This window comes from Ambystoma mexicanum, chromosome 4q (assembly GCF_040938575.1).
Source record: "Ambystoma mexicanum isolate Mex_15411 chromosome 4q, UKY_AmexF1_1, whole genome shotgun sequence".
Lineage (NCBI taxonomy): Eukaryota > Metazoa > Chordata > Amphibia > Caudata > Ambystomatidae > Ambystoma > Ambystoma mexicanum.
Genome location: NC_090928.1, coordinates 58,732,693 through 58,755,054, shown reverse-complemented (window position 1 = coordinate 58,755,054; position 22,362 = coordinate 58,732,693). Strand labels below are relative to the sequence as shown.

General features: G+C 46.1%; 1 protein-coding gene across 7 annotated transcripts in view; it reads left to right on the top strand.

Annotated features, from left to right (window-relative positions):
• Positions 1-22,362, top strand: part of LAMA2 (laminin subunit alpha 2) — a 3,027,572-nt gene that overhangs the window by 2,319,695 nt on the left and 685,515 nt on the right. For all 7 annotated transcript variants that reach the window (XM_069607473.1, XM_069607470.1, XM_069607476.1 and 4 more), the window contains 2 exons: positions 13,998-14,160; positions 16,901-17,111. In XM_069607473.1, coding sequence (XP_069463574.1) covers positions 13,998-14,160; positions 16,901-17,111 — 374 coding nt within the window. The remainder of the gene's footprint in view (positions 1-13,997; positions 14,161-16,900; positions 17,112-22,362) is intronic.

Here is a 22,362-nt window from a genome sequence, read left to right as displayed (position 1 = left end):
CACCGAAGCACCACCTCCAGACAGCAGTAGCAGCGACCCGATCCTGCGGGGGACCGGAGCGAATACAAGGCGGGACTAAGTGGAGGACATATTACGGACAGAGCAGGACAACATCGGAGGCCTCGAGCCCCGGGGGGACGACCGGTGCCCGGGAACACAGGTGTCTCCTACACTCCTACACTCCAGGTACGCGGAGCAGGGGGCAGAGGGGCCGGGCGTACGAAACGCATGTAGAGGCCCCACGCGCCCCAAGCTGACCTCACAGGACCCTCCATCCTAACCCCCACTCCCTGTTCGGGGACACACTGGTAGCAGCAAATATCCAAAACGCAGGGGCGGGCCACCCCCTACCCATATCGTGGATCAATAATACGGCGACAGCGATTCCCTAAGGCCGACACAGAACGGAGGCAACCAGCATTAATACACTGGAGGAGGGGGAAACCCTGACAACGGGAACTCGTAAAACACCAGAAAGAGATGTTACCCCACCCGGCATGAAAAGCACACGCAAAGTGGAGACAAAGTTTGGGCTAATAAATAACACTCCACAGTGAAAAGCGGACAAACAGAGGAGCGGACACCCCCAAGATGGCAGTAGAGAAACAGTTCCAATACTACTGAAGAATCTTACCGCACCTATGTCAAAATCTAGAGGGAGGGCAGCGCAACAAGATCAGCAAGCATCACGGAAAAGAGGGGATCAGAGCCTGACGCAACTGTGGGGGCCAGAACACTCCAATCCTTCCACATCCACTATGAAGAAGACCCTAGAGGTCCATTCTGCGACACAGAACACAGACTCGCAGGACACAGGCATGGCATCTAAGGAAGACATGAAATCGTGGTTCGGGGAGTTCCAGACGCAATTCTTAGCAACAACACAGTCACAATTCGAAGCCATGAAAAAAGACATGCGAACTGCCATACAAGAACTAAGAACATAGATTACGATTCTGGGAGAAAGGACGGACACCCTGGAAAAAATAACCCAAAACCTAGACGAGGAGGCATGTCAGAATGCGGAACTCCAAAAACAACTCTTGACCTGCACTCATAACCTTGAATTATAGTGCGAGGATCTAGAAAACAGATCACGAAGATCAAATATAAGAATAAAAAATATGGCGGAAACAGTGGAGGACAGAGACCTTAAAGAAGCAGTGTAACAGGTCTTTAAAGAAATCTTAGATGCAAAGGAGGGAGAGGAAGTAGGAATCGACAGGGTCCACAGGGTGGGTCCAAAGAGGATCGGACCTGGCATGCGGCCAAGGGACCTTCTAGTTGCCCTCTCCTCATATCCCAGAAAGAACTAATATTGCGGAAAGCCAGGTCAATGGAGCACATCAGGATGAATGGAGAAGAAGTACAACTATACCAAGATTTGGCACAGTACACACTACAGAAACGCAGAGAAATGGGTCCGGTGGTGAAGATCCTAGCGTCAAAACAGATCAAATATAAATGGACATTTCCTTTCGGACTCCTGTTCTCATGGGAAGGCAAGCAATGGAGAATAACGACATGTGAGGAAGGGAAACTACTGGGCATGCAAGATCGAGAAGTAGAACAACAAGGAGAGCAGAGAGATAAAAGACCTCAGAAAAGATCAGAATGGCACTGGACGAGAGTAGAGAAAAAGGGGAAAGCTCTGACGCCAAAAAAGTTATGACAACAAAAGGGGAAGCTCCAGAAGCCCCCATTGGAGTAAATACGGCGTGCCCACGCAGACATACACGAAGAAAACAAGATGGCAGAAGGCAATTTTTTTCCAAAAGATAAGGTGCGTAGGGGGGGAGGAGAGCTCTGGTGACACTTATTGGAATCCAGAGGGTCTTAGAATACCCTACAAGTTACCCCTGTGGTCAGATGAGCATGGTGCACACGGCGAAACGCCTGAGCGAACATAGGAACCAGGGCTCATCCCAGGGCAGTTTTGGGGGAGGGGGAAGGAAGGCGAGTTGGGGCATGCCTAGGGGGGAGGGGAGGGATACCGGGAACCACCATAGCTCTTATCATAAGACTCAACCAGAGACTTTCCATTTATGGACGGGATGGGTATCAAGGTACTAACATATAACATCAGAGGCCTTAACTCCCCTGTCAAAAGGAAAAAAGTGGAACACTACCTAAAACAAGACAAGTACAACATCATTATGCTACAAGAAACACACATAGAGACAGGATGGGAAAGGTACGGCGGAAGGGATACAACCAGATAATACAGGCAAACGCTAAGGACAAAAAGGTGGGGGTCCTGATCGCATTCAGGGACTCCATAAAGGTACAAGTGCTCCAAACAGAGGCTGATACTCTGGGCAGATATCTCCTAGCCAACACGATTATAGAAGGTTGCCCTCTAACTCTGGCTGCCGTATATGCCCCCAACACAGGACAGGAGGGTTTTCTGAAGGATATGCTTGAGAAGCTGGAACACTTCGCCACAGCGGAGATAATATTGGGGGGAGACCTGAACATAGCATGGGACCCCTCCTTAGATAGATCGACCCCTGGACAGCAGGGGCAAAGCCCTCCCTCTGAGGCCCTAAAAAAGAAAATGTCTAATATGGCTCTGGGGGACATCTGGAGACACATAAATACTAATCTCAGAGGATATACATACTACTCACACGTACACCATAAGATGTCTAGGATAGACTACCTATGAGCCTCATCGGGCATCCTGGTCAAAACACGAAAGACAGATATTGGGTCCATATCACTGTCAGATCACGCCCCATTGTGGGCAGAGATAGCATTAACCCCACGGGTATCTGGGCTATGGAAATGGCGACTCCCACAGGACATAATTAGAGATCCTTTAATGGGGAATAAAATCTGAGAACATATCACTGAATACATTGATTGTGCCTCGAACAAACCCCAAACTTTCTGCTAAGTGCTCTAATCCCGAATCTAGTATTACCGCTAATAAACCCCAGAGCTTACAAGCATTAGCGCAGCTAACAGACTCTACCATACCCATAGTAGCCTGCACACAGCCTTATTCGAACCATGTTAGCCTGGCTAGTACTCATCATGCTACCCTTCTGTATCATGCCAGAGTGCACGCCTTGTAGCAGAAATAGCTATATCTCCTTCAGCAATGGACTCGCCAAGATTGGCTGTCCCAGACACTACCCCATTCCCTGCCCTACACTCTTCCTGCCCTCCCAACCTCCTTTCCCACATGGGGCACCCACAATCCACAGCAATAAAATCAGCATTATGCCAAGTAATCCTCCACCTAACCTCATCACAGATGACCATTTTGACAATATTCGGAACCCACTGAATACGCTAGATGAGCGCCCGACAGACCACCCTAACCTCATGACCCGCAATAATAGACTAGGCTCTAGACACCCCACGCTACTTAACAAATTGACCAACAATACCAGAACCAAAGTCACTAACAAAAACATCCCTGCAAATACTATGCATCTCAAAGGAGCCCTACTCAATGTTAGATCCCTTGTGGCCCACCCTACAGAAATTGCTGACATTATCTGTTCAGCTAACCTGGATTTCCTCGCCACTACTGAAACATGGCTCCATGCCGCAGCAGGCCCCGCTCTAACTCTCGCGGTTCCAGATAACTATTCCGTCCTTGGGGCTGACAGACCTAATGCCCATGGAGGAGGTGTAGCACTCATATTCAAATCTTCGCTTGACATTAGATCTGTAACTTCCCTTCCTCTTAACTCTTGTGAGCACCTATCCATTAAAATTCAAACCACTCCCAAAAACACCATTTCCCTGGAACTTATATAGAGACCCCCTGGTTCCATAGGTTCCTTTGAGGAGGATATAACCTCCCTCATAGCGGAAAAATCTAAACCTTTATCCCAAAACATCATCCTAGGTGACTTTAACTTAGGTTACAACAATCCTCACGACTCGCCAGCATCTTCCATTGCCAATGCCCTTTGCGTACAGCACTACATTCAATTTAACTCCCTACCCACACATCAGAAAGGTAGAACCCTGGACTGGCTCGCCGCCTACAACTGCAACATTAATTGCAAAGACCCCCCCCCAACCACTCATTTGGACTGATCACTACCTACTCTCATTCGACATCAGTACCAATAACCCTCTCCACACACAGTGCCCACCTGCACCAGCATGTCTGACAAGAAATAAGCGGAATATCACTGCTGAAGCCCTTATCCCACTGGTTCTACCCACCCTAAACATGATACCGAATTCATCAGACCCTAACTTGTTAGTAGACTTCTACAATAACGCTATGACCAAAGCTATCGACCTTGTTGCCCCTCTCAAACTACGCAAAGGTAAACCTAAAGCTCACATTAACGCCTGGTACACTCCAGAACTTAAAATTTTAAGAAATAAAAAGTCTAAATTGGAAGCCCTTTGGAAAATGAACCCTACAGAGGAACACAAAATTAATCTCACCAATGCATCATCCCACTACAAAAAGGAAATAATTTGCACAAAAAAGGAAGCCTACAACATAAGAATAAGTAATGCTAGTTCCAGTACCAAAGAATTATTCTCCATCCTGAAAGAGTTAGAAAATCCTAATCCACCCACGGACACATCCGTGAAGGACCAACGCTGGTGCACTAGCATCCAAGATGCCCTTGCGAATAAAATCACTGGACTCCAAACTAAAATTGAAAATAAAAGACTACAACTGTCCAACAGTAGCCCCACACCTAGCCCCCCTAACCTTAGCCTACCCATTAGACCCAATGCTAACCATGGCTTCACCTTCAAAAAAGTAACCGTATTAGAAGTGCAAAAAATCATAACCTCCCTCAAACCATCAAACTGTAAAGGGGATAGTTGCCCTGCACAGATTATAAAAGATGCAGGTAGAGACTTCGCCCCCTTCATTTCCAAGCTCATAAACGCGTCATTCTCTACTAATTCGGTACCCAACAATCTGAAACAGTCATGGGTCCTCCCTCTTCTAAAAAAGCAAACCCTGGACCCAGCCATCCCTACAAATTACAGGCCCATCACAACCGTCCCCTTCTTGTTAAAAATCCTTGACAGAGTGGCCTACTTGCAAATTCAGCATTACCTAGAGGCCAACCAACTACTTGGATTACGTCAGTCTGGCTTCCGGCCACAACATGGAACAGAAACTGCCCTTGTTGATCTTAAGAGTCAGATTGATAAAATCAAAGATAAGGGCAAGGCTGCCATCTTACTCCTTCTAGATCTCTCAGCAGCCTTCGACCTGGTTGACCACAAGATACTCTGCAACCACCTCTCGTCTGCCGCCCACTTCTCCCCATCTGCTGTCTCGTGGATCCAGTCCTTCCTGGCCAACAGAACCATGAGAGTCTTCTCACCTGTGGCAGCAGCAGACCCCATCCCTATCACCTGTGGTGTCCCCCAAGGCTCATGTGTTTCACCGACCCTATACAACATCTTTACAAAGCCCCTCTTTGATAAACTGGACCGTCTGGGTGTCACCTACACAAACTACGCGGATGACACCAAGATACTCTTCACTATCTCGGGCAACTACAACACTGATGTAGCTAGGATCAACGAAATTTTCTCTGTCATTCAGGCCTGGATGGCCACACATAGCCTCTGCCTGAATGACGAGAAGACTGAACTGCTCATTGTTGGTGCACCTAATAACCTACAAAAACTCAGTCCCAACTATTCCAATATCATAATTGATGGCAAAACTATCCCGATTGCCAAAAGCGTGAAAACACTTGGTTTCTACCTTGACGCAAACCTCACTAAACAAGTCAATTCGATCGCCTCAGCCACGGCCTACACAGGAAAACTAATCAGAGCCTGTAGACCATTTCTTTCCCCTAACAGCTGCCTCACGCTAGCCAGAGCTCTTATACAATCAAAGTTACACTACTGCAATAGCCTCTACTTAGATGCCAACCAAGCGATAATCGGCAAACTCCAAGTCCTTCAAAACAATGCGCTACGAGCAGCGCTAAACATTCCTAGGCGTGAGCACATCTCTGCCACTGAACCACATGCAAATGGCTCACTATCCAACATAAAATCGATCTTAAATCCCTCTGCCTCACCTACAAAGCTCTCAATAACTTAGCCCCTCCCTACCTTACTAACAAATTCACCATGAGAACTTCCATCAGAATCGCGAGATCATCCAATACCCTATGCCTCACAGTACCTACATTTACTTCCAAAATACCAGGTGGCTCAAGCTTTACTGTCCTTGCCTCCCAACTCTGGAACTCCTTGCCACTGAATATCAAGGAGTCCAAATCCTTCCAGTCGTTCAGGAAACTAGCCATTGGGTGGCTCCTGTCAAAAAGCCAACCTTAAGTCTGAACCAGTTCAATCTGCTTACAAACTGCACATGTCTCTTCTGTTATTTCTGCTTGCTATTACTCCCATTTCTGTATACTCTGTATATACTTGCTACATTATGATTATTGTCCTCATTGTATACTCTGTATATACTTGCTAACCTACGATTAGTGTTTCCAGTGCACTGTACCTGTAACCTGTACCAAGCGCCCTCATACTCCCGGGTCCGGAGCGCTATAGAAATAAATAAACAAACCTTACAAGTAATAACCACCCTGACATATCGATTGAAACACAATGGGAGGCTCTAAAGGCAGTAACCAGGGGACACCTAATTGCATTGAAGGCCCAAAAAGAAAAGCTCAACTATCAGTGGGAGAAGGAGCTGGAGGCCAAAATTGGGAGCATTCAGGCAGAAATACTGCTGAAACCAACTATAATGCTACAAAAAGCCCTGAGGCACGTCCAAGGACAGTTAGAAGCGATCCGCACTAAGAAGGCAGAAAGGCACCTGCTGAGGCTAAAACATTGGTACTACACTAAGGCTAACAGAGCAGATAAACTTCTAGCTAGACAACTTAAGGGGAAGCAACTAGATAGGACGATATTGGCCCTCCGCGACGATAAAGGGAATAGAAAGACCCAAACAAACGAAATGGGGGAGATAATGGAGCTGTTCTACAGAACGTTGTACTGCACAGACCATCCCGATGAAAATCTCCAAAAAACATATCTGGAGGGGGTGGACCTTACAGTGCTATCCGCCACAGAAAAACTCACATTAGATAGGGACATAACGATTGAAGAGGTCAATAAGGCAATCGGGGACCTCCCCAGAAACAAGGCCCCGGGTCCTGATGGCTACACGGCGCTATTCTACAAGGAATATGGGGACATACTGGCCCCGACCTTGACTGAATTATTTAATTCCTTCAAAGAAAAACACGACATCACCCCAACGATGAATGAGGCCAAGATGCTGGTGATACACAAACAGGGGAAAGATCCCGAAACTCTGACCTCCTATAGACCAATAGCATTGATAAATTTAGACGCCAAGCTGTATACTAAAATCCTGGCCTACAGACTTACTCAAGTGCTTCCAAAACTGATCCATCAGGATCAGTCTGGTTTCGTCCCCGGACGACTAACACACGATAATTTTAGGAGGGTCCTCCACATCGTGGAAAAGATAGGAATAACGGGCATGCCTGCAGCGATACTAACTCTGGACGCAGAAAAAGCGTTTGACCAAGTAGAATGGTCCCTCCTATTCCACATACTGAGGAAAATGGGCATAGGAGAAACATTTATTAAAATGATAAAAGCCAATTACAAATCCCCCAGCATTAGAATAGCGGTGAATGGGTTCCTGTCTAATAAAATACGGATCGAGAGAGGGACGAAACAATGTTGCCCACTATCCCCCCTATTATACGCAATTTTCCTGGAACCACTGCTAGCGCGAATAAGAGACAACCAAAACATAAAGGGAATAGACATGGGAGGTATTACCCACAAAACTGTGGCACATGCTGATGATATGTTGATAAAGTTGGGAGAACCCTGAAAACTCTCTCCCTATACTAGTGCAGGAGATAGACAACTATGGCTCTATATCCGGCCTCAAGATAAACAGACAGAAATCCGAATTACTGATACTGGCGGGAGACACAACCCGAATCCAATCGGTAGCAGGCGCCCTCCGACTAAAGATCGCTACGACAGGGACTAAATACCTGGGTATCACCTTAACACATAAAATACAGAAATTATACTCCCAAAACTACCCAAACCTGTTGCAACAAGTCAAACGGGACATGGAAAGGTGGAACCCGTTATCGATATCATGGTGGGGGCGCATAACTGTCGTCAAGATGACCATCCTACCCAAACTCTTGTATCTATTTCAGGCCCTACCAATAAGACTCCCGAGGGCGTTCTTCAAATCCCTAACGAAAGCAGTCAAGGAATATATCTGGCAAGGGAAAACCCCTAGAATTTCAAGCTCGGTACTAACAGCCTCACGGAAAGAAGGGGGCTGCGCTCTACCCCACTTTAGAAGGTACTATGAGGCAGCCCAACTATGGGTCCTGAAGGAATGGATTCCGGAAGAGTCCCAAAAACTGTGGGTTGCTCTAGATAAGGCAGTTGGCGAATACCCCGACAAGACACATGCTATGGGCAGGGAAGACACACAGACATCCCAATCTACGCATAAGCGAAATCATGCAGGCACCATTGGAAATATGGGACGGAGCAACTAAGAAAGGTACACTAACCAAAGACCCAGCCCCATTCATGCCCCTATTGAGAAACCCAGAATTTCCATCAGGTCTAGAGAATAAGGCATTCCAAAAATGGGAGGAAGCGGGTTGCAATATGGTAGGGGATATGTATCAGGAACAACAAATAAGGACCTTTGAAGATTGCACGACCCTACTGCACCTGAAGGGGACGGATAGGTATAAATACGACCAACTGTACCATTGGCTAGACACACCGAGAATAAGACAAGCAGTCACCAGAGAACTAACCCCATTTGAGCAATGCATCATGTCAAACGACGGGTCAAAGAAGTTCGTATCAAATACATATAGTTTCATCAACTCCGCAGGAGAGAAGGTCACCTGGCAATATATTAAAAGGTGGGAAAAAACCCTGAAAAGAAATGTGGATGAAAATTCTCCTACAATGGCACTACATGCCAGAAAGGCTCCACGGAATGTTCCGGGACTCTCCCAATGTATGCTGGAGGGCATGTGGAGGGGAAGGGAATTGGAGACACATTTGGTGGGATTGCCCAAAGCTTCAACAATACTGGACAGATGTGAAAGACCACATGAGCTCAATGTTCCAGGGGGCTGAGACTCTGGGGGAGGAGGTGTGGCTTTGTGGGATTTGGAACCTGAAGGACAAAACCCTCTCCAAAACACAGAAAAGAAACTTCATGGGTCTTCTAATTGGGGTGTGGTTGTAAATCGCCCAAAAATGGAAGCAAAGGTCCCCGCCCTTTGCAATAGACTGGATACGAAGAGCATGGTACCATATAACAATGGAACCTATGACATACAACTTACAAGGGAACTATCAGAAATTCAGGGAGGACTGGTCGGACACCTTGGAGTACCTACAAAGCGACTATATGGAACAGTGGTGCCCACATAAAATTAGAATTCTTGATATGGAACAGTGGTGCCCACATAAAATTAGAATTCTTGATATATTCAGATAAGTCACTGACTCTACAAACAGAGGCTAAATAGAAGGGTGGACATCCTGGGGAGGAGAGGGAGGGGGAATGGAGGGTGTTATATTGATTGTTCATGTTGTAAAATGAATACAAATAATTATTTATTTTAAAAAAAAAGCACAGACTCCCTAAATGTGCATGTTTTGTCAATGCAACCACTCACTCTATCCTGGGTTCAGGTGAGTATTACGGATCAAATGGAGTGCTCCCATAAGTGCGGCATAACCATTTTAACAGGTCTTATTGAAAGGAACCATTTGGCCCTGAAAACGTTATGTGGTCTGCATACGCTAAACAAGGAATTAACCTTCATGAAGCTCGAAGGGCATCTCTTTTCAGTGTTAAGAGATGATCCAAATGGCCTAGAAAACAATATGGGGCTGATGTGCACCCTTGGTGCATTCCTTGATGAACAGCCAGTGACTGTGGATTTATCAGTTCTTCAATAGGTTACAAAAGCCTCAGTAGAGTTTGCCCACCTTGACCACATTATACATTTTGGCGATCTTGGCTAAATCCATGCATTGCTCTGTAGTTGCCACGCAAGGGGACACCCCAGCTGATAGTCAGATAAAATATTCTTACTCTGGACCCAATCAAAGTTTTCCATAAGTAAATTTACCCAAAATATTTCATGAAATATTACTAAATGAAATTGATCCATGCCACACTGGGTCAGCCAGTGAATCCTTTGTAAAAATGTGAGCAATGGCACACTCTAGCTAAATTCATGTAAGGGAATGAGTTATCAAACTCCAGGCATTTAGCAGATTAGGGGCCTCATTACAAATTTGCGGAGTAGCTAAAATCAGCGGTAATAGAGTTACTGCTGCATTACCGCCACATGACCACACAGCCCAAATATGGTTTTGGTGATGGGGTGTAGGAAAAACTCCTGCAAAATGCTGGAGGTCATTCTGCCACCTTATCACCAAAACATGCCCATTTTGGCTGTGTTTAGCAACATCTGCATTACCGCTGGTGGTAATTACACCAAAATCTCCATGGATTCCTCTGTCGACTGACACCGCAATACCACCACTTTTAATCTGGTGGTAATTCCAACAGACCAAGCAGCGGTAACGGTTAATCCATTTGGTGGTATTTTAAGGAATTTATTGCTGAAATACAACCAAACTTGTAATGAGGCCCTAAATGTGTATTGGGAAACTAAGATTTCTGGGTCATCTTTGTTCAACGAAAGATCCGAAGCCCAATGGTGATCTGTATAAATGAACACCCAAACATTGGCCTCCGAAGCAGTTACATTCTTCTGAATATGATATGCAATATCATTGGCAGCTGAAGGGTTACAGCACTACCATGAATATCAGTGAAATTATTGTACCATTGAGTACCAGAAATACTGCCCAATGTAGCTTCACCTGTTGTGTCAAAAGATGAAGCACAGGCTACCATGTGCTAAAAGAGGTTGGAGTCCTGACTAGAGGAGTATGATTGATGTCTGATCCCACACCACTTCCGGATGGGTTGCCTCACCCCTTGGTGGTGTTCTGGGCACAAGGATGCCCCAAACCCTGCTTTTGCTCAACCAGGCCTAGTTGCAGCCTTTCTGGGGTGAACTCTCCCATGACATAGCAAGTCATGTTAATACTCTCTGGGTTTCTTCACCGGTGGGTTCCAGGTCAGCTAGAGAGACCAATGTTTCACTTCCAACTCATCTTCTTTCTTCAATGGGTTATCCTCACCACCTCCCTGAGGTATCACTATCCTCCCTGATCACCACTAGGATTTCCTTGTGCCTGCTAGCCATGCCAAGCACCTGACCTGGTCCTCTGGATCCTTCCTTCTCTAACTGGTTGATCTTCTCCCAGTGTTCCACATTGCAGATTAGTTCCTCTATAAAATCATGGTCCCTTTTCTCCATTGTCGATACACTTTCGTCCCCCACCTCTCATCACTATAATACAGCTCCTCCTACTCACTCTTCTCCTCATTGTCTTGAGATGGATTTTCTCTAACATCCTTCTTATATTCCTTTGCCTTCCAGGTCACTACTTTCTTTTTTTTCTGTGACTAGCTCCTCCTGCACATCAGTCACTAGCTCCTCACTACCTCTGTGACCGGCCACCACCTCCTCACTATCACCTCAGGCCGTCTCATGGCTACCACCACGGTTATAACACCTCCCCTGTAAAATCTTACCAGGCGCCACTAGCTTCTCTCTGCCACTTACTTCCCTTCTGATCCCACTGCCCCCTTTGCTCTGGGCTCAGCATCTCCCAAACCACCTTCTCTGTATCACCCCCAAAGTACTGTTTCTTTGTCTGCTACCCCCTCTGCCAGTCCTGTTATTATTACAACTTTCTTCCCATCTGATCCTCTCCACCTCTTCCTCTCTCCTGATGCCACCTCCTGAGCTCTCTCCACCTATCCAGCCATAGCCTACTTTCCAATCTCCAACAAAGTCTGTGCAGCCAACTCCTTCTCTCTCTTCAACTTGCCAATCTCAAGCCTTCCCCAAACTCGAGCCCCCTGCAACCACCACTGCCAGACTGGGCTCCTTAACCTATATAAGGAGATTTCTCCCACCCCCAAGGTGGGACTTTGAGTGAGGGTCTTCACCTGTGTGCCTGTGCTAGGGTGACCATGTGATTTGTTAGCCTCCCTAGAGTCACATGGTGTGGAAGGCCTGGACTAATCTGATACCAATCTTGGCAGCTGTCTTGGATTTCATTTGCGTACAAGGATGGCCAGGGTGAGCTGGCAGTGTATGGCACAAGTCTGCTTGTTGCTGTGGGTCTTGTGAGTGTGGTTTGGGAAAGAGGGGGTTGGGTGTTGCTGGTTTAATGTTCACCATACATACATACTATGGACCAGGCGATTTATGTGGAAAGTGGGTTGGCAGTCTTTGGCTCTGGTAATCACCTTGTTATAGTTTTAATAGTCCTAGGAGGTAATCATAAGTATCTGCCTTGTAGAGTGGGCCTAAGAGGGATCTGCCTGTCTTCTGGAACCACTGTCTGGTGGTGTCTGGGTGAGTAAAAGTGTAAATAAACATAGTCCCAGGGAGTGTGACCTGGGGATCATGCCCACTCCGCCCCCAGCCCTCTCAGATACTTGTGACAAGATGCACAAAGAACCACACGAAAATGGCTAATATATTTTTCCAAAACAAATGTTCAAACTGATTTGTGAAGCAAGTGGGGCATCCAGGTAGAAGTGGTCCATGCACCCTTTTTCAATCTTGAAACCTGGAAGCCTGGGTTAAAAAGTTGGTAGCCCATTTCAACACAGCAATGCTGAAATATCGTTGACTACCTCCATGCCACAGCGACTGTCTGGATTTATCCCTCAGTCTTTTCACAAGGACCTAACAGCCTAACAGGATAGCCTAGTGCGTCTTCTCTCTCTCTCTCGCCCTCTTTCCCTCCCTCCCTCTCTCTCTCTCTCTCCCTCCCTCTAACTCCCCCCTTCTCTCTCTCCCTCTCTCTCTCCCACCCCTCTCACTCTCTCTCCCCCTCTCTCTCTCTCTGTCTCTCACCCCCCCTCTCTCTCTCTTTGCCCCTCCACACTCCGTCTGCTGGCCTTACTGTTCTCAAGCTACTCGCACAATAAAGTCACAAGCACCACATTGCATAAAGTTGCAAATGCATCACCCTATAACAGAGCATGCCACAGCAAAGCAAACGCATTGCAACTTTGTGTGTGTGTCCATGTGCACACTCCTGCATGCCTCCTTACTCTTTGCCGGGCAAAGCCCATCAATGCTGCAAACAGCGTTTGCCAGAGACGAGGGCCAGGTCCTAAGGAATCGGCCTCTGGGATTTCTGCCAGCTTCGAGACTCTAGGGACCTGCCATCACCACTAGTGAGTGCTGGGCTTCCATGAGGTGAAGAGAGGATGCTGCAGCGGCGTAGAGACAGGGTAGGGCCTGAGTGGGCAACATCTGTAAGGGCCCACTCAGCGGCGCATTTACAGGTGTTAAGGTTACTGTAGTGGCCCCAACTACATTAGCCTCAGTCCCCACTTGTTAGACAATCCTGGCCACGCCTCTCGGATGCTGTCGCAGCTCAACTTTGCTGGATGGCGTTTGTATACTTAACGTACTCCCTAAGCATTGTTCATGCGTGGTTGCTCTTTGCCCTCCCTTCTTAACCTACCGTGCCAGCTACCACCCGCTGGCATGGGAGGGTGAGTTGTTATTACCGTTTTTTTTTCTCCCTTTCTGCTTTTTTATCCTTGGGCATTAGGCCTTCCCTCGGGTGTAATTACTGTGCACGAAAGTGAAATCCAACAAGAGATTTGACGGCATTTATGACCGCTTCTCAATTGTTACCGATCATTGGGTTAAGTACCCTTTGTGCTTCTCGGCTGGAATGCCGCATTCGGCGCTGCTTTTCGGTTGGCACGAGCTCTGACGAGCAGCTGCTGAACGCCCCTGCTCCTTGTTTTTTATTGTCTAATTCCCTTCCCCGGTCCTTCTTTGCAGCCATACACGAGGACGCCGTGAAGCTGAACGACACGCTGAGTGCCCAAAACAAGACTCAGGAGAAGAGCCTCCCAGAGCTGCAGCGAGACGTCGACAAGATAATGGCCGAACTGCGCAAGAGGAAGATGGACGTTCAGAAGGACGTGGCCCAGGACGAGCTGCAGTGAGTGGGCAGTGAACACAGCCAGAACCCCTACACCTTGCCTTACTGTGTATAGGTCATTACTATGTTGCAACCCCACAACTGCCTGGGCTCGCAGGGGGAATTGTGTTAGTAATAAAGTAGCATAACAGCCTGGGACCCACATTAAAACAAACAACCCGGGTGCCCAACTCACCTAGAATCTCACCAGCACGCACACTGGGGTACTTACAAACCTTAACTCTTTAAGAAATCAGGATTTACACCTCGCCTCTCCCTAGGGTGGCCAACTCTTTGATAGTATTTTGCGGGACACTTACCCACAAGGCGGCGATGACGTTACTACGTCATTCAGGTTTGGCCCGCCCCCTTTTTTGTGCATTTTTTTAATGGCTCCTTTAGAGCCTGCAGGTTGAGCTGTAACGCTCTATAGCCAGGCTTAATTGAAATGCAAATGGTTTGCCCTTGGGAGGTGATGGTCACGTTTTTTAACTGCAAACATGACCATCACGACCCAGGAACAAACCATTAGCATTTGAATAAAGCCGGGTGTCGGGCGTTACAGCTCGAGCTGCAGGCTCTAAAGGAGTCGGGGCTGCAGAGCCACTAGGGAAAGAAAGCAGCAGACGGCAGCGCCGTGCTGTTTAAATGCCCAATTCAGTTTGCAGAGTGGCTGGGATGGATGGAGGTTGTCCTGACGAAAGTCGGGACAACCTGCGTCCCGCACAGCCACTCTGCAAATGGCGGGACAGAGTCCCTAATTGCGGGACAACCCCGCTAAAAGCGGGACAGTTGGCCACCCTACCTCTCCCTCTGCTTCCAATAAACCACTCCCCACCCCATGTCTTACAAGACCTATAGCCAAGAGCCTTTCCTAGTTCCCATAAGTCGCACCATACATGGCCCAGTTACTCTGGTTACTCTACATCACTATCCTGGGGCACGGGTTGGCAATCATTAAGTGCCACTGGCAGAGGCAGGTGTGGATACCATTGGGGATGAAGCGCTTCTGGCCAATAGCATTTCAGCACTCTGACAGGATGAGCGCATCGGGATCTGAAAGGACACCCATGGGTGATGAGCAAATCCCCCAACCACGCTCCCACCCCGTTGCCTAGCGTTGCCACTGGTAATGCTAAATGATTCTTGTAGATACATAAGCATTGTGCTCAGGTAGGTTTGATCTCTCCAGAGAGGGAGAGCGAGGACCTACATTTAAAATGTATTTCATGTACTTCATGTTTGTTCTCCCTTCATCCAAACACCAGGCAGGATTGCATAAACTGCACCTGGTGTTGCTAGTTTAGGAGACTAGGGACTAGGATCATATGTGGGGTTAGAGCATCATGAATGTGATTGGGGGTTATTACAGAAGACTCATGTTTGTGGGGTCTACTTGGGGCCTGTTGTTTTCGATGACATTCTTCAATTTGTGATATTTTGTATTAATTTCGCATTGGTTTTATTAGTGATCCTTCATAATTGTTCACTTCTCTGCGCGTCACGTCATAGATAGTGCAAAAGTTACCCATGGGTTTTCTGAGATTAAGACAAGATGGTGAATGTCGAGTGTCCAAGAGTTCCCATCTGGCAAACCTGGGAGTCTTCTGGCAAGTTCAAAACTGATTATGCCATTACTTGGCGATGGTGCCCCTGCTCCAGACTGCTCCTTCCAGAATGCCATCCCAAGCATAGGCCCAATGGAAATAGGCCTGACCAATGGGCCTGAGCTATGAATTACTTCAAACGGAGACCTATCCAGGATTTGGGACTCCTCTTGACCAAAGGAAGTTCCCAATGCTGAGCCAGACCAAACACCAGACATGTCCAAAGATGATCACACTTATCCAGTCCAAACTCAGTTTCTAGGACAGGGTGTAGACATTTGTGCACTGTAGCGACGTGGTACACCCAAGCACACTTCTCTACAGTTCCTGGGGTTTTACTTGGATACATGATCAGTCTGACTCTCTTGCCACCCAATAACAATTTAAGCACTTGCCCAAATTACAGAGGTTTGAGGTGCACCGTGACAAGGCAACATCCATGTTGGTTCCTAAAATGGTCCTTCAAACAACCAAAACGTGACCACTAAACATACTTTATAAAAGCTCTTCCTAGTGTGCAGTTGACCAGGGATGTTATCAAAGGCAATTTGCCATCACTGATGGAGGTTCACTGCTTCACATGTTCATCTCCTACTGTGAAAGTGTTTTGAGGGCCACGTAAACCGCCTGTTATAATGCAGCCTATTTGGCAAAATAAGAAAAGAGCATAAATAAAACCTTACAGTACAAATTTCAGGGGCAGATCTTGACTATAGTAAATTAGTTGGTGCGAAGAGTAGAGAAATCAGGTGCGATAACAAAGAGAGGTTGACTTGGCAGGGATCGAGAAGGAGCATGATAAACAGATATGGGAAGGTGAAATGACAAAAGAATTCGGAAGGAAAAGCTAGATGAGACTTTAGAATTGAAAGGCAAACCATCAATTTCCTAGTATCTGAGCAATTTTCTGTCCAATCACATTTGATCCATTCACTGCAGGCAGTCGGAACTAGGCCATTTCCTGTTGGTAGTGATGTACAAACAGACAAAAGCAAGTATTCTCGCCACGTTCTCTTTAGCCTTAAGTACGTGTTACATTTGGGAAGTTGCTGTTTAGATTTCCCATCTTCTTGTAATCAGGAAATATCACACATTTGGCTTCTTCGTTGCCCTGACTTTCTCCGCTAATGTACGGTTCCTTTGTTGGCACCCAGAGCTGCGGAAGGCCTTTTGCTTAAAGTGAATAAGCAATTCATTGAGCCCAGGAAGAAGAACCAGGAGGTGAAAGATGACGTGATGGACAAGCTGGCAACTCATAAGGTCAAACTGGACGATGCCTGGGACCTGCTGAAAGAAGCCAGGGGAAAGATCAAGGAGGCCGACCACTTGTCTGCGATCAACCAGCAAAACATAACGGACCTCGAGGTAAGTGATGCTGTGGATGATGTTATAACACAATTCAACTTTTATATGAAAAAAATGCAAAATAATGAACATTCATAAATATGTACTTTTTGGAGATTGCTATCAAACTTTGCATTACTCTGGTATCGAAGAGGAAACATTGCTGTGAATCTGGCATTGCAAATGCTTAAACTTTACGCAACCGCATATTTTACTTTTCAACTCTGAAATGAGGTGCCCTTATTGTTATATTATGTAATTGAGCTGCATGTAGCACAATTCTTGCCTCATGGCACTACAAGACTTGCAAGAGATGTGTTGGGGTAAGAATTGATTGCAATGGGAAGCAATTGGTTCAGGTGCAAAGTTAGTAGGTGAGCTAGCGGGGCGCAAGGCTTGCAGTTGCTGCATTGTTGACGCGTCCAGATGAAAAGAAAGTTGTCTCTGTACGGGTAAGGTTAGAAGTGTTTTTTGGAGGTGCTATCTCTGCTGTGCTTACCAATGGGTGGGCATGGTTGGTTTCAGCTGTGAGTTTGTGGCGTACCACATTGTGCCCATGCCTCCATGTATTGTGCTTTGAGGTTCAGCATAGTGTTTCAGTTCAGTGTGGTGGTTGATGGTGTAGATTAGGCTGGAAGGTTAATTGTTGACTCCCATCCACCTGACCCAGTGATGGGATCACACATGCGCAGATGCTCCTGCAGTTAGGAAAGAAAACGAGCTGCGCAGCAGATACAATGGCAATGTATGTCTGAGTGGTTCCCTGGCCTCTTGTCTCTTTGTTCCAAGCACTTGTTGGTGGGTTATATTATTTCCGGAGTAGCTTGGCATGGTCTGCATTTGTGTATATCACTGACAATGGTCAATCATTTCAGTTTCCTGACCTGTTTGAGTCCTGTGAACAGTCAGCTCTTACCTTCGTTTCGCAAGGTGGCGTGGCTCTGAACGGTGTGGATCCCTTTAGGCGCGGAGTTCTAACACCTGGTGTTCATGACCGCAAACAGGGAGGCTACTTAGCATTACCTGCTGTAGTGAGTCAACATCAGGAGCGCAGTGTTTCTTGGTCTTGGTGTTCTTGTTGCGTTGTAGGACAGGATTCTGTGTTGGATGAATTCTGTCACCCCTCCGAGTGATGCCTGGTGGACAATGCACAATTGTTTGATTTTGTGTTCTTTGCCCCATGGGCAGCCAGTTCACTATATCTTAAAGGTACATATCCTCGAGGACTACAACTCCACCCACAAGGCTCCAAAACCAAAAACATTCCTCAAATGTTCTCGGACCAAAATTGGAATGGTACATCATCTCCTCCTAGAATATTTAGGGGGAAAGAACAAACACATCTCCAGCAAATTGTAGCCACTCTCTTTACTTAGCTTTTTTGGATATATTGTAATAGGTAGCCACAATATGACCCGGGTTGCTGAGGGCCCCAACAGCACTAGTGACATTAGTACTTTAGAAGCTTTTTTGGAGGCAGGGTTGGGTGCCGGACGGTTCGCATACTTTATGTTTTGTATGTGGCCTCAATGACTCTTCTCACCAAGGGTTAAACTAAGATAAAAAATGGTTACAAGAACCAAAAATGTGCCCTCTTTTGCAAGTATCAATTTGTATAACTTTTCACTATAAAATGTGTCATTAGTTCCAGGGATGCATTGTTGGCCAAATGCGTGGCAAATGATGCATTTGTAAACACACTGACCCCGTCACAATGGTGAGAACGGTTCTATGTTCATTCATCCCGACATTTGTTTTGCCAGAAAACCTCATCAAATGTTAATGTTATTTTATTTTGGTGGGGTTCCCCTCAATTGCCCCTCCCCTTTTATTTATTCACTATACTCCCACCTCCCTACCCCTTAGAGGCCCTTACCAAACCCCCTCCTACCTCCCCATATTATTTAATTCGTTTTTTCAGCAAACATTTTTCAGTAAAAACTCTGTGAAAATAACGGGCGATGAATGAATGTTGTACCGGGAAAACTACTAGCTGCAGTGTGATGAGTTCTTAGACCAGAGTGAGACAGTTTTTGGGGGACAGTTTGGGCCACTCTGGTGTGCCTTCCTTTCAGCATTCCCCTAGAGACCTAAAGGCGTGCCTGAGCCGGTCCTTAACCCCTGTAAGTATTGTCTTCCATATCACTGCTGTTCGACTGTGCTGCCCCCTCTCTCCGTTTAGGCTTCCCTCTCTATCACCAAGACCGCGTAAGTTCCTCACTGCTTACAGCATATTCTGCCTTCTCATTCTCTCAAGAGGGGCTCCTCCATTGCTGCTCTGTCCTCTGTTGTGCTATGATAGCTACCTGACGTCGTCCTTCCGAATCACCCAGTTGTGGTTTGGCTCCAATACATCTTAGAGTCTTCCACAAGAAGGGCGCAATGAACCAGACAAGCTCAAGCATGCGCGTTTGTGTCTGGCAGCAAACGAGGGGTAAACCTCCATTTTGAAGATGATGGCTAACAATGAGTAAAAAACAACCTATTGGGACACAGTGAAGGAATATATGCACTCTTCAATTGAAAAAGAACATTACTTTCTAATAAAACCTAAAATGGATGAAAAACCTAACTGGTTCCAGAAGAAGTTCCCTTAACCCCATAAAAGAACTTGTGCTGCTTATAACTATTTATGCCTTGCCATAAAGGGGTGCAGCTAACAGTGGACAATTTGGGAAGCGGCTGTAAAAACAATTTAGATCTAATGTAGAGTAATGAATGCCACCATCTCATCTACGAGGGTCAGGCACACCCAAGAGTTGGGGAGGAGCAATTCAGTCCCAAGCAAAGAGTTTGTGTTTTAATTGTGTCCCCTCTTATTGCCAATATATCCATCTGTATTACACGATTTGTAGCATATCCATCCTTTCATCCTATGGCCTTTTACATCCTAATATATCCTAATATTCATGGTAGATGCAGATTTCTACCATAATGTGTTTCTCTTATTATTATCAAGAGTGTAGACTTAATACTTTGGATTTAATTTAGATCAACCATCAATTTTAGGTTTTATATTTTGTTTAGAGCAACATAAGTTTAAATTCCGGTTTCTAGTGCAGGAATTTATGATGTTTTTCCTCCTTTTACCACTTGATTTTGGAAGGTTTTAATTACTTTTTCTATCCCTAATCCTTGCAGCGTCTCTGATCCCCATTCTTTTACTTTTGAATCTGTGCCACCAACCATGATTTGATTATTTGCTTACATGTCAAGAATATTAGGTTGTGTAGAACATGTTCTTCTTAGGTTTTTAGTCCACTTTCCATCTTGGCTATGCCTACCCATTTTGGTATGAGTTGAATCTCTTTAGTTAAATAGATTGTATTTATTTGTATTTGTACTTATGTCAAATGACTATTTTAGTTTTTAGCAAGTTACTATTGGATGAACAAAGATCCCCAACCCAGATGCGCAGTGATAACATTTCCTTTCTTCTATCCTTAACATTTCTTTCTGTCATTTACTGAAGACAATACATGTAGTATTGATTTGTTTGTAGGACAGCTAATCGCAAAGTTTTGTGGAAATATTTCAGGCATTTGGTCCATTTCTCTCATTTTGCTTTAGATCCCACCTCTTTCGTCAACTTCTGTCTATTGCCATCTTCTTTACCTTCGACTTCACTTTAGGCCGTTTGACAGTATTGGGATATATGGTTGAGTATAACTCTCCATTTATTATTGCTTCATCTCTAATGTCTATTAGAACACCCTAACGGGTGTTTCATAATCTTGATTGGTCAATCTGCAGGCTATACGAACTGATATAGCCCGCAAATTGATTACAGCCCGCAAATCGGGTTGTAATTACTTACGTGTGCTGGCAGCACCAAAGCAAGCAGCTTCAACGTTGTATTCTGCAACGTTGAAGCTGCTTGCTTTGGTGTGTATGAAAGTGTTCATATACACCAGATGGGTGTATATGAACACTTTCACATACACCAAAGCAAGAAGCTTCAACAACGTTGAAACTGCTTGCTTTGATTTGTATGAAAGTGTTCATATGCACCCGTGGTGCATATGAACACTCTCATACACACCAAAGAAAGCAGCTTCAACATTGTATTGTGCAACGTGGCAGCTGCTTACTTTGGTGTGTATGAAAGTGTTTATATACACCCGCGTTCTCAGCAGCATTTTTGTAAAATAACGAATAAGTGGTTATTTTACAAAAATGCTGCTGAAATTTCAGTATTGCGCCCGTTATGACAAACAGGCACAATCCTGAAGGTACACTGTCGCGCACTACAAGAAGCCCAGGCCCACTTGAGAATACTGGTGGAGCCTGGGCATCCTGATTTGGCGCAGTGAATCCTGCTCTTTAGCACATTCACTGCGCCAAGTTCAGAATCAGGCCCTGAGTGCTTGCTGTCTAATGTCGCTATGTCGTCGTGATGTCTCTAACGACTTGAGGCATAGCTTTTAGGTGCTTTTAGTCGATTCTGTCCATGTAGTCGTTTCCAGCTCTGTCTTGTGTGTTCTCATCCTCTCTGGTTAGAGTTTGTATTGCTGAAGGGTTGTAAGGCCTGCTGACAGGGTATCTTTCGTGGTAGTTGTCCATTGTGGGAGCAGTGGGAATTGCTGTGAGCTTGTATGATCAACGGCCATATTGTCGTGGGTGTTTCTTCCGGTTGGGGTGTCTTTCGGGACGGAAGGCATATTCGGATTTTCCCTCTTCAAGGTGCAGTTGGTAGTTTGACTTCTTAGAGACATCGGAGATGTGAGGAGAAAAGGAAAGCGTGGAGTCGAAGATGACCCCGAGGTTATTAGACTCACAGGTAGGAGCAGGGAGAGGACCAAGGGAGTCCGGCCAGAGAGTGACAGGAAAGGAAGGTGCAGGAGTGCCGATGAGGAGTCTTACTGGCATTAAGGAAGAGGTCATTGGCGGCACACCACTCCTGGATTGCAGACAGACAGTCCGAGATGAAAGAGGGAAAAGACGTAGCAGAGGGGAGCCTGAAAAATGAGCTGAGTGTCATCCACATAGCACTGAAAATTGTAGCAGATTGCAGCTACGAGGTGGGCGAGGGGTACCATGTATTGGTTGAAAAGCCAGGGAGAGAGGTTAGACCCCTGGGGAACACCACAAGTGGAGAGTTTGATAGAGGACCTGGGAGGGTTGGATGGAGAGGAAGGAGTTCTGCAAGGCCAGGGCCTTATCAGTGATACCCAGATTATCACGGAGGCGGTTGAGCAGGATGGCATGGTGGAACGTATCAAAGGCAGAAGAGAGATCAAGTAGGATGAGGACAGAAGGGAGATTAGAATCA